At 41.7% G+C, this 13,214-nt stretch overlaps 1 protein-coding gene and 1 pseudogene across 1 annotated transcript; both read right to left on the bottom strand.

Moving 5' to 3' along the window:
* The window catches only part of LOC115353980 (tripartite motif-containing protein 35-like), a 993,629-nt pseudogene that overhangs the window by 112,925 nt on the left and 867,490 nt on the right, over positions 1 to 13,214 (bottom strand).
* LOC115353970 (E3 ubiquitin-protein ligase TRIM39-like) lies at positions 11,012 to 12,423 on the bottom strand. The gene has a single exon (XM_030044113.1). The coding sequence runs from the start codon at positions 12,410 to 12,412 to the stop codon at positions 11,012 to 11,014; it is 1,401 nt and encodes a 466-aa protein (XP_029899973.1). The 5' UTR covers positions 12,413 to 12,423.

Here is a 13,214-nt window from a genome sequence, read left to right on the forward strand (position 1 = left end):
TACATATAAAATGACAAAGAAAAGCACCTATAAGATCCATATGTATATATAGAAACACACACACACACCCAGCAGACCACCTCAGCAGGCACACACACACAGAAACTACAAAAAAGCCATTCCCATCTGTGAGTGTGGCCACTTCATCAGACACAGCCAACACAAACACCCATACTCCTGACCAGTAGCGGTTTTAGGCACGGGCGAAGCGGGCAGCCGCCCGGGGCGGCATATTTTCATGTCACGTGGGGGGCGGCATGAGCGCAAAAAAAAAAAAAAAAAAATCATCCTCGCTGCAAAGCAGTTTTCTATTACCGTATTCATCTGAATATAAGACAATATTTTTTCCACTGAAAATGCCCGGAAAAAACGCCCTTGTCTAATATTGGGGTCTAAGCAAATACACATGTATTGTGCTTGCATATAAACCAGTATGTAGGCTCGCCTGATGCCGCAATTACCGGCGAATGGCCGCATTGCGCAGTCAATAATCAACCATGTTGTCTGTGTCACTGTCCGTTGTGCTGCTGCAGCCGCGTATGAACAAAAGTTGATTTATAATGAGAGGATGGCAGTATGTGTGTGCTGCTCACCTGTCAGATCCGGCAGACCTGACCGGGTGGGCGCGGCACCTGTAAGCATCAAGCCGGTGCCGCGGCCGGCCCGCCTGATGCCGACCGGTGGCTTTTTTTGTATGCAAACAAGATTTTGTCCATATAAAAAGTATTTTTCCAAAAAAAGGTATTTGTGCAGGTGTTGGCGCCCCTGCTCTGGGAGGGGCGCGTGTAGCCGCCAGAGGGGCACTGGTAGCGGCCGTTATCGCTTGGAAGTTCTTGCTCTCTGGCTAGAACAGAAGGGCGCAAGGCAGTAATTTCGCCCAGGGCAGCAACATGGGCAGAACCGCCACTGCTCCTGACAGATTTCTCAGGGGGGGCAACTATTGCAATGATGGCTAAGATGACTCGTTCAATGGGTAAAATAATAATAATAAAGAAAAGTCAGATAGCTAACTTTACAGTGTTACATTGCATTGTTTAATGTGGTTTTCCTGTTCAACCACTAGATGGCAACACCAGACATGAATTGTACACACGGTAGTCTTTTTTAATAGCTATATCAAGTTAAATGCCAAATTTGGTCTGGGTGGTCCCAATTGTTTAATAGCCAATTTATCTATATTATTTTGACGACTGAATGGTAATTATTTCAATGAAATGATGGAGTTGCTGCAGTTCCTAGCCATGTTCATCTTGCGGCCTTCCGCCCGACTCATCCGCGCACTGCACATATCGTCCGTGCACGCATCAGTGCATATGACGAAATCACGTTGGGGCAAGCCCTCCCAGGGCCCATAGAAATGAATTGTAGGGTCCAAAATGTGAAAAAAAAAAAAAAAAAAAAAAAATCTCAACATGTAAGTCTATGAGAGCGCCTAGGGCGATTTTCAATCTGACCGAGATCTAAACTCTTTTTTTCTCTCTTTTTTTTGTTTGGCTTTAGGAGGGTGATGCACTATCGCCCACTATGGGCCCGCTGCCCCTGCCATACACACATCCTCACACACATATCTACATAAATGCACCTATAAATTGGTTTTCAACGTGAGTACCGGGGACCCCCAGGGCTCCTCCAGGGTCTTCCAGGGGGCCCTCAGCAAAATGAGGAATAGTTTAACAGAATTACAGATAAAAACAGATTTAACAGAAAGTGACCCATGCTAACAGATAAAAGAAAAGGTAAGTACGGACTCAGTAAAACAGGAATAAAACATTTTCATAAAAACTGTGTTGACATTAAAACTGTGAACCTTGCGAAGAAAATGCATGCGCTGATGTGCTTTCTTGTACACAGCATCGGCCTGGGGCTCAAAGCACAGATTGCTGTCAATCACAGTGCTGAGGTATTTGCACTGCTGTACCTGTTCAACTACTTCATTGTCCAACACAACAGGGTGAATGACAGTGTAGTTCCTTCTAAAATGAATGCATATTTCTTTTGTTTTTGCCACATTAATATTTAAAAAGGATGATTTACACCAGTCAGTAAAATCATTTAAAATAGGACCATATTCACAGTTGTCACAATAACAGAATAACAATAACAGAATTACCCGCAAATTTAATAATGTGGCGCTTATTTTGATAGCTTCTGCATTCATTTGTGTATACAGCAAATAAAAGAGGGGAGAGGACACAGCCTTGGGGAGATCCAGTGGAGGAGAAGAGAACATCTAATAAAACACATATGTACTGATCTATCGATCTAGATATAGATATATAGATAGATATATAGATATAGATATGTGCAGACCTGCAAACTCCTCAGAGTAAAAAAGGTGACAGTGTCACAGGGGTTCTGGAGGTGGTTGTTGTTATAGATGTCATCTGTTTCTAACTTTGCTGTTCCAATGTCACAGAGACCTTCACATGTAAAATCTTCAGTGGGAGATTTTCTATAGTGTTTATGTATGGAAACAGCCTGACAGTGAAAGTGTGTGTGAAGGTGTGTATGTGTGTGTTAGTATCAGGATCAGAGAATGTCAGCTGTCCTCTGTTCCAGTCCAGATGAACTCTGATCCTCTGGAGTTTCTTCTGAACTGGAAGAATAGTGATGGAACCTGATGGGGAGTATGTTTTGTATTTACCATCATAGAACCATATTCCCCATAATCCAGTTAGTTTGCTTCCCTTCCTCTGGACAGACTCTTCTATCACACCCAGGACCCAGTGTTTACTGTCTCCAACCTCAACATCCCAGCTGTGAGTCCCTGAGTTGTAGCCCTCAGATCCCAGGACAGCGTAGTAGTATTCAAATCTCTCTGGACCGTCAGGAAGATTCTGTCCTTCTTCTAGTCTCACGCTGGTCAGATCTTCAGACAGGATGAGGACTGGATGGGAAGTGTTGGGGTCCAGAACCACAGGAGTGTAGGAGACCACCTCCTTCATCTTGTCCCAGACGGTGAAGCTCAGGTTGCCCAGGTGTTTGGCCTCGTCTATCAGAGCTCCTGAGAGCAGCTGTGGATCCTCCAGCAGGGGGCGCTGGACTCTCTCCACTGTAGTCTTGTAGTTGTGCAGGAATGAGACGTCTTCAGCTCTCAGCTCCTTCTCTCAACGTTCTCAACGTTCCTTGAAAGACCAAAAAAAGACATACTTTATTGTCCCTGAGGGGAAATTTGACTTCGGCAGTAGCGCCTCACACAGCTGCAATCAACTTAAACCGAAAACGTAGCCAACAACACAGAACAGTGGTAAACGCAAGACACACGAATAAATTACATGCAACAAAATGAAAAGGTTATAAAATATTGTACATGCCTTGGTTAAGTTGCTTTCACTTTTGAGTCACTGAGTTGTGGCTTTTCTAAAACTGCTGTTCAGTGAGGAGTCAGCAGCAGGTTGAAGGTCCAGTATTCCCAGTGTTCCCAGTATTCCCAATAGTCTTCCTGTTGCTGTTCCCGTGGTGGAAGTTTTGGGTTAAGTCTGAAGCTGAATCTTATCGTCTGTCTCTCGGTGTGTGAGTGTGTGTGTGTGTGTGTGTGTGTGTGTGTGTGTGTGTCCTTTCCCTAGTTTTTCAGTTGAATCAGAGTGGGTGGAGCTTTGTCAGCTCACCTGTTTACTGTCGTAGAAAAGGAACCAGTTTCACAGCTTCACTCTCTTGTTGCTCATTGGGTGTTGTAGTCTGATCAGCCTCACAGAGTTTATGTTGGAGGAGTTTGTTTTCCTAAGTAATGGTCTTCCCACTAATGTCTTGTATTGTGGTGATGATTTATAATGTGTTTGCCTTGAAAAGGCAGCACTTCTTATTCTGTTGCATACATATTAATTAATATTAATATTATTAATTATTAATTAATCATTAATTTATATTATATTATATTATATTATTTATATTAATATTATTAAAATTATATATATTAATATTATTAAAATTAATATTATAGTTTATTATTATTCTGCACAAATTTCGGCGCACTACTCCTCCTGCAGCTTTTGCATTATCCCCACACAATCAATTAGAAAACCTCATTCTTTGGCCGACTAACTCCATTCAAAGCTCAAATGGGCCAGCATAAGTGCAACTTTATGTGTGTCAACTTAAGTTTTTCATGTCTGTTTTAGTTTAGTAGAAAACACAGTCTATGTTTAGAGCTTTTTTTTGGTCTGACTCTGAGTTTATAATGAGTGTGTATTGCGTGGAGTTTGAGTGGGTGACATTATCACTAGAGTGGAGCGGGCCTGGAAAATCATCTAAAAATCTTCTCTTTAACTTGCTCAAATGCCCACAATTTTCACTCCACATCCATGAAAATTGTTAAAGTAGTAGGATTTGGAATTGGTTGTGCTTCTGGAAATCTAACTACAGAACCAAATCGGCTTCAACTTTTGGCATACTGAGCCTCAACGAGGCAGGAGTGCCAGCTCTCTGCCTCATAGACCTCCATTATGACTAAAACCCGAAATCTGAGGAGTGAAGGAGAAACACACTTTTTTATCTTGCTGCCAGGCAGACATTTTTGGGAGTTGGCACACAATTTTCACATGATTTGCCAATCAAAGCCTTACATTTCTGCAGATAAATTTTATTTTCCGAGTGGACTTAATGTCATTGATTAATAAGCATTTGTTTGACCATTACTTTGAAGAGATTATCTCACGAGAAACACTGTCACTCATTCTGTGAACTTTCTAGAACTTTACCTCTGTCTCTGGGCAGACAGTGACAGACCTGCCTGACAAATCAAATCAAATCAAATCAAATCAAATCAAATCAAATCAAATCAAATCAAATCAAATCAAATAAAATCAAGCTTTATTATCATTAAGCTGCACATACAGCAGTAGTGCACACAAAATGAGATAGCGTTTCTCATTTGGGATCCCCGAGTGATGGGTCAAGTCAGCAATTTAAAAGTCTAGCAGCTTTCTGTCATTTCCCTATCCAGGGCTGGAGCAATATCATATAAAACCAGGGAAGTTGCAGAAATGGAGCTATGCATCAGCCTAAACCCTGAGTGAGTACAGACGACAGAGAAATCTTGGACTTGATGTGATGATTTAACAGGGATTCTGATGTTTAAGCTAAGCAATGCAGTTTCGAGATAGGATGTTGAGGGTGAATTTCTTTCTGGTCTATAAATGGATTGTGCCCAACTCTAATGTGAGTGGGAAAGGAAGTGTTGCTGTTGTTTGAAAGAAAATTATCAAACTTCCAGAATGTACTTGGATCATGGGAAGAGCTAATGAAAGAGAGCAGGTAGTAATCAGACTTGGTTTTTCTCTGGGCAGCAGTTCATTGATTCCTTTGTCATCTAAAGGTGAGCCAATGGGAGGGGTCTTTGTAACGCCTGGCTGCAGCCCATGCTCTGCTGCAACCGCTGAAAAGATCAGCTAGGTCTGCAGTGAACCATGGACCAGACCTAGCTTTTACTGTACATTTCTAAAAAGGAGCATGTTTGTTCACAATGGTGTTAAAACCATTATCAAACTGGGTTAAAGCAAGTTCTGCATCAGAGATCTGGACAATGTCAGATATGGAGCTGCAACACAGGTTGATTTTCCATGTGGGGTCGATTTCATTAGGCTTACATCTCTGATGCAGGTTGTGGGACAACGGTCATTTATCCCAGATTCAAATACACCAGTGAAGACCTTTTTCAGGCTTACTACAGAGAATAATATCAATCAAGCTGGATTTGGAAATATTACCAGGGCTGGGCTGGGTAGGTTCAGAAACTGACTTGTTAAATTCATACCATTACAAATATCTTTGCATTTGTTTGATGCTGATGACAGCGACATCCAGCCTCAGTGCAGAACATCAAATAGAAAAAGAAAAAAAAAACAAAAACACAACCAAAATGAAACATTGGGGCCATCTTGTGGAATTGAGTTGAAATTACACTGTTGAAGGCAGAGCTGTCATTCAAAAAGCTCACATGTTGGAATGCACAGATTAATGATATCATTTGCCTGGGATCAAAATGTCGGGTTTTAATGGGTTTCAAGAGTCCAGCAACACTGGGGACCTCTTTGGCTGATGGTCATGTGATAAGGTCCAGGTAAAGGATGTTTTCAAAAATCTGAATACTTTGCTATTGTTCATCTCACAAGCAGATTAATATATTTTCCCGTGGAGGAGGTGCCTATCAGCCTTTTCCTGATCTGAGCTTGCACCATATTTTTTTCATGCCTCCAATGATCTTGATCTTGACCATGACCCTGTGGTTGTGACTAATGCATCCACAGTTGGTGAAAATGGTAAAGTGCCATATATTAGTTTGCTTGTAATGCAAAACTATTCAAATTTTGCATAAAAATATCCTTCTCCTTGGCCTTATCACATGACCTTGAGCTTGAATGTTGCAGAAATTAAAGCGAATTACATAATTAAATATTTTTAAGAGTGTGCATTAGGGGCAAGGAAGAGATAAAATTGAATAAATTCAACAGATCATTTTGATTTCATGTCCCAGCAGAAGTCAGGTTAGGTGCGTTCCCAGCCTGCGCCCCTCTCCAGTTTCTGCCCCCCAACCTCCAACCTGTTATTGATTTTTTTGAAGGACAGTAGATCACTGAAGTCCAGGATCGTCTGCATGTTGAAGATGTTGAAGGACAAACTATGAGGTTCTGATTTCTTTTCTCAAATGGATATATAGCCTTTTGGACATGAAGTGTTCAGCTGAGCCTGGTGATGTTGCTGCAAATATCAGAGTCAGTCAAGATTTTCATTTGATTTGATTTGATTTATTTGACATCAAAAAAGCTACATGTATATCAAATGCCATACCCTGCAAGAAATATATAATGATTGAAAATGTTGAAGATAACAGAAAAAAAATCACAATACAATACTCCAGTACATTAACAATCAATACACTCTTTAATCAATCAATCAATCAGATTTAATTTGTATAGCACTTTCATACAAACAAAATGCAGCGCAAAGTGCTTCCCCCCCACCCTGACCCACCACCACCAATACCACCACACACACACACACACACACAAACGCACAAACACAAATAAAAGAACTTCCCTCCCCCCATCCAGTCACACACATTAAAGCAATCATTAAAAATATGAAAAGGAACTGGAAACGAGAAAACGCCATCATATGGTCCTCATACACATCGTCTATAAGAATGGTCAATACATCCTTAAAAAACAAAACGTGTGTTAAAACAACGTATTCTCATGAAACGGTTCGTATGATATTATACGAAAAGTTATGCACAAATGTTCGTGCATATTCCTACGAATTTCCAGCAGCACGAGCGATCAGCGCGCATGCGCGAGCCCCAGAGCGAGAGCCTTAAGAAAAATAGCGGACATTCCTTTTATTCTCAGTGGAAAATGCAATATTTTAATAAAGTTTATGCATTGAAATGCGCTTTGATAACATTTCTAGCGAGAAACGTGCATTTGATTCTCATAATCTTCTTTGAGTGAATGTATACGATCTTTAGTTTGTTATTTATTACGAAGTCTCTTTCAGGTTTCTATCATTGCTATGGACGCTACTATCGCTGCAGCCCACGTAGCTTCCACCCAAAAGTATTTCCCTCCCTGTCACCGTGTTAAAGTTTTTATTTCTCAAAAAAAAAAAAAAAAACCGAAAATGTCCTTGATAACTCACCAATATGATAGATTAATGTTAAGGCCGTCCGTTTTAATTCTTCGATTCTGCAATACGAGCGATCATTTGTGCCTGTACAAGCCCCTGCAATGCATTACTGCTTTCAGTGGACACTGTTTGCGTGTGTGCAGCACGACATGGATCCTAATTGACTTTCAGTGGACACTGTTTGCGTGGTGACCGCACGTAATTAAAACCATAGATATCTATGATTAAAACAGGTTACGTGTGAGGAGCACGCAATGTGTTATTAAGAGGTCATGCTCATTTCACGGATTTCTGTGAGATCAGGTTGCAAGATCCGCTGCCCTTCATCCAAAACCCCATGCTCCCCAGATTTCATCACGTTCTCACTTCCAATGCGTCAACAGCCTGACGAATGGTCAGGGTAATATTTTCATATTGTGTGCAAGTCATTGTTGGAATGACATTGATATGTGCCATTGTACTGTGCTCTAGCGCCATCTGCTGTTTGCCTGTTGATTGCTGTTATTGGTTCATGCAACGTACCTAGGAGGTGTGTCTTCAGGTATACGGGCAGTGGGTGGAAGTCAGCCTTCCTATGTGCACGTATTGTCTGCAGTCCATCAAATAAATGTCAAGTTATCAGCACGTCGTCATTCTGATATTATTTGTACACACTGTACAAAGTAAGACAGTCAGGGTCCCTTAGCGTCACATGCCGAGTCATTGGGCACCCTTTCTCATCAGTTTTCGACGAATTGGGTAACCCGACAGACTTACATAGAACTCCGCCACAGGAAGCATTTGGGGCGTCAACTAACTCTTTGTTGTCATGGTAACGTGACGTTTTCTGCATCATATAACGTGGTAATAGAGTCTTCCCAACCTGATCTCACAGAAATCCGTGAAATGAGCACGACCTCTTAATAACGCATTGCGTGCTCCTCGCACATAACCTGTTTTAATTATAGATTTCTATGGTTTTAATTCCGTGTTGTCACCACACAAACAGTATCCACTGAAAGTCAGCGATGATCTGTGCTGGACACACGGATTCTCGGCTTCAAAGACGTCACGCTGTGGGTGGTGGTTCATAGATCCCGGAAGTGCAAATTTAATTGATATTCTGAAAAGTTGTTCTGATTATTAGCCATAACGTTGTAACCATATGAGGTTGTGTAACGATGGCATGTGCTTCTGCCGAGTCCACAAGTACCGTATAATATCAACTTTATTTTAAGAAAAGACGTTTTATTTGCGATGTCATATCACGGAGAAGCACTACATTACCCATAATCCTAATGTTTATCAGCGACGTGTCTGATTTGACTTTCATCAATAAAGTCAATAAAGTGTAATAAAGTGCATGAAAGTTGATAATATGCTGATATGTTACGCCATTGAACACAACCCTTTCAGTCAGCGAAACAGAGCGGGTGGAAAAACCATAGAAACACGTCAAAAATGGTGCTAAAGATTCATTTTTTTTCATAACACATCTTTACTCGTGATATAAACATAGGCTACATGTTAAGGTTATACTTTTGCTGCTGAAAAACTACCGTATGTATGTTTTCTAAACCTAATTTCAAAACTACCCTAACCCGGAAGAGGGCTACCAGAACTACAATTTGTGCAGAGCTGCAACACACAGAGGTGTCCTGCGCCATAGGTTTTGTAGTTCTAATATGTTATGTCTATTATGTGATGTTGTGATCACTAATTTTGCAATCTTAATTAAAGTTTTTGGGTGTGGGAAGAACGCCTGTTTGGTCAGATTTTATTTTATTTTTTTCTTAAGATAGTCAAATCATGTTTTTTCCATGTTTTTACACTAGTCAGTGGCGCCCCCTATTGGTTTGCCATTGGGCATGATAGTAGAGGTCAAGAGCTTTCCAAAAATGTTGACCCCATGTCTGTGCCATTTTTTGTTGCTGCACTGTAAGTCTTTAAAAGTGTCATCACATCGTCTGACATTTTCATCCTGTTGACCTTCCCGTCACGTTAATGTATATCCCATGTGAGTAAACTTTTGTTTGATCGTAGACATCCAGTAACGACACCCTTGATAATAACTGACCACGCCGGCACCTCTGCATCCCCATGTTGAACTTCCGGCATGTCTGCGTCCTCAATTTGCCATCTGGTTTCTTCGAAAACTGACGAGAAAGGGTGCCTAATGAGTCGCCATGTGACGCTAAGGGACCCTGACCATTCGTCAGGCTGTTGATGCATTGGGAGTGAGAACGTGTTGCAGATTTCCACGGTGACAGTGAGGAAAATACTTCCAAGCGGAAGCTACATCAGCGACAGTGGTAGCAGCGTCCATAGAAACAACCATAGCAACCATAGAAACCTGAAAGAATCTTTGCAATAACTAACAAAGTAAACATCATATTCATTAACTGAATGAAGATTCTGGAAATAAAATGCACATTTCCTGCTAGAAATGTTATCAAAACACATTTGAATGCATAAGCTATCTTAAAATATTGCATTTTCCACTGAGAATAAAAGGAATGTCCGCCATTTATTTTGTTTTCACAGAAAGACCAGCCTGCAGTGCATAGGTCACATGATCACAACTGTCTGGTTCAGTTACGTGGGAAATATACGAATTATAGTGCAATATTTTTCGTAGGAATTTGTACGAACATTGAATGAGAACAGCCTGAGTTAAAATCACTTCCACCCTTATACATATAAAATGACAAAGAAAAGCACCTATTACATCCATATGTATATATATGTACACACACACACAGCAGACCACCTCAGCAGGCACACACACACACACACACACACACACACATTAAAAAAAAACAACAAAAAAACAGCCGCTCACATCTGTGAGTGTGGCCACTTCATCAGACACAGCCAACACACACATCCATACACACATCCTCACACACACACACACACCTCCATAAATCCACCCACATACATGTCCAAGTCATTCTCTCAATTTGCTGAATCAGTGGCGGCTCTGCTTATGTTGCTGCCCTAGGTGAAATTAATGCCTTGTGCCCTTCCATGTTACTACTCCTACTCCATAGAACTCCTGGCCAGAACACATCTTAAATCTCCACGGCACAATGTCTTTGGCCCTGCCTGGAGTCCAACAGCCATGTGAGTCCTTACATATATCTATATCTATATCTATATCTATATCTATCTATCTATCTATCTATCTATATGCATATGCATAGATAGATACATAGATACATAGATACATAGATAGATACATAGATACATAGATACATAGATATAGTTATATAGATAGATGGATAGATAGATATAGATATACATTGGTGTGTTTTTTTTCCTTAAATCCTATTTTTTTTATAACTGACATTTCTGTGTGTTTCTTTTTCATCATGTTGTTGTTTACTGTTGTTGATGTCATCTATTTCTAACGGCGCTGTTTCACCATTACAGAGACCTTCACTGGTAAAATCTTCAGTGGGAGTTTTTCTCCAGTGTTAATGAATGGAAACAGCCTGTCAGTGAAAGTGTGTTTGAAGGTGTGTATGTGTGTGTTAGTATCAGGATCAGAGAATGTCAGCTGTCCTCTGTTCCAGTCCAGATGAACTCTGATCCTCTGGAGCTTCTTCTGAACTGGGAGATCAGTTACTGGACCTGGTAGGGAGCGTGCTGAGTATTTAGCTTTAGAGAGCCCTATTCTCCATGATACAGATAGTTTGCTTCCCCTCCTCTGGACAGACTCTTCTATCACACCCACTAACCAGTGTTCACTGTCTCCAACCTCAACATCCCAGCTGTGAGTCCCTGAGTTGAAGCCCTCAGATCCCAGGACAGCGCTGTAGTGGTCAAATCTCTCTGGATTATCAGGAAGTTTCTGTCTCTCTCCTCGTCTCACACTGGTCAGATCTTCAGACAGGAAGAGTTTTGGATCTGCAGTGTTGGGGTCCAGAACCACAGGAGTGTAGGAGACCACCTCCTTCATCTTGTCCCAGACAGTGAAGCTCAGGTTGCCCAGGTGTTTGGCCTCGTCTATCAGAGCTCCTGAGAGCAGCTGTGGATCCTCCAGCAGGGGGCGCTGGACTCTCTCCACTGTAGCCTTGTAGTTGAGCAGGAATGAGACGTCTTCAGCTCTCAGCTCCTTCTCTATGGCTCTGATTGTGTCTGAAAGGGCTGCTATCTCTCTGCTCAGAGCCTCCGTCTTCTCCTTCATCCTCCGACTCTTCTTCTCCTCTTCCTCCCTCAGAGCGGCGATCCTGGCCTCCTCTTTCTCTTGGAGAAACTGGTGAAGCTTCTTAAACTCCTCCTTAATCTGCCTCTCTGTGCGTCGGGCCTGGACCTTAATGTGCTCTGCTGTTTGATCACAGTTTCCTTTGGCTTTATTAAAGAGCTCCAGTTTCTCCTGTAAGGGCTTCAGTGATTTCTGAAGTTCTTCTCTGTGTGTTCGTGCAGCTTCGTCGATGGGTCTGAACTTGTGGTTGGTGTGTTTGTCTGAATGCAGACAGACGAGACACACTGGCTGCTGATGGTCCAGACAGAAGAGCCTGAGTTTCTTAGAGTGCAGACTGCAGAGGAGCTCCGACCCTGCTGAGGCTCCCTGATCTCCATGTAGTAAGAAGGCCTCACACAGGTTCTTCAGCGCCAAGTTACGAGGTGGATCACTCCTTGAAGATCTTCTTTGACAAACTGGACAGTCTTTTGTTGGTTTCTCTGTCCACCATCTCTGCAGACAGGCTTTACAGAAGCTGTGGCTACATGACAGGACCACAGGATCTTGAAAGATGTCATGGCAGACAGGACAGCAGAGATCCTCCTCTGATCTGGAAGCCATTTTGTCTCTGAGTGAAGAGAAAAACTCACCAGGCTGACGGTTCAAACAGGAAGTCAGTCAGTCAGTCAGTTGTAGTATCACCTCCTTATTTGGGAAGTTCCTTAAAAGGAAAAAAAAAAAAAAAACAACTTTATTGTCCCTGAGGGGAAATTTGACTTGGACAGTAGCTCCTCACACAGCTGTAATCAACTTAAATAGAAAATGTAGCCAACAACACAGAACAGTGGTAAACAGAAGACACACTAATAAATTACATACAACAAAATGAGAAGGTAATAAAATATTGTACATGCCTTGTGAGATGCCTTGTGAAAGTTACGTTCACTCTTGAGTCACTTTGAGTCGTGGCTTTTCTAAAACTCCTGTTCAGTGCGGAGTCAGCAGCAGGTTGAAGGTCCAGTATTCCCAGTGTTACCAGTGTTCCTGCTGTAGTTGCTCCCTCAGTGGAAGTCGTGGGTCAACTCTGAGGCTGAATCTTATCATTTGTCTCTCGGTGTGTGTGTGTGTGTGTGTGTGTGTCCGTCTCCCGGTTTGTCAGGTGTATCAGACAGTGTGCAAAGCTATGTCAGGACATTTCTCCTAAATGCTCACCTGTTTATTGTCAGAGACGAGGAACCAGTTTTACAGCTTGACCCTCTCTCTTTGCTCTCTGGGTGTTGTCGTCTGATCAGCCTCACTGAGTTTGATTTGTGTTGGAGGAGTTTGTTTTCCTAAGTAATGGACTTGTTTGATCATGGTCATCAGACTAATGTCTCATATATATCGTGGTAATGATTTTTTAATATTAAAGTGATATATATTG

Source organism: Myripristis murdjan, chromosome 22 (assembly GCF_902150065.1).
Source record: "Myripristis murdjan chromosome 22, fMyrMur1.1, whole genome shotgun sequence".
In the NCBI taxonomy this organism is placed as follows: Eukaryota; Metazoa; Chordata; class Actinopteri; order Holocentriformes; family Holocentridae; genus Myripristis; species Myripristis murdjan.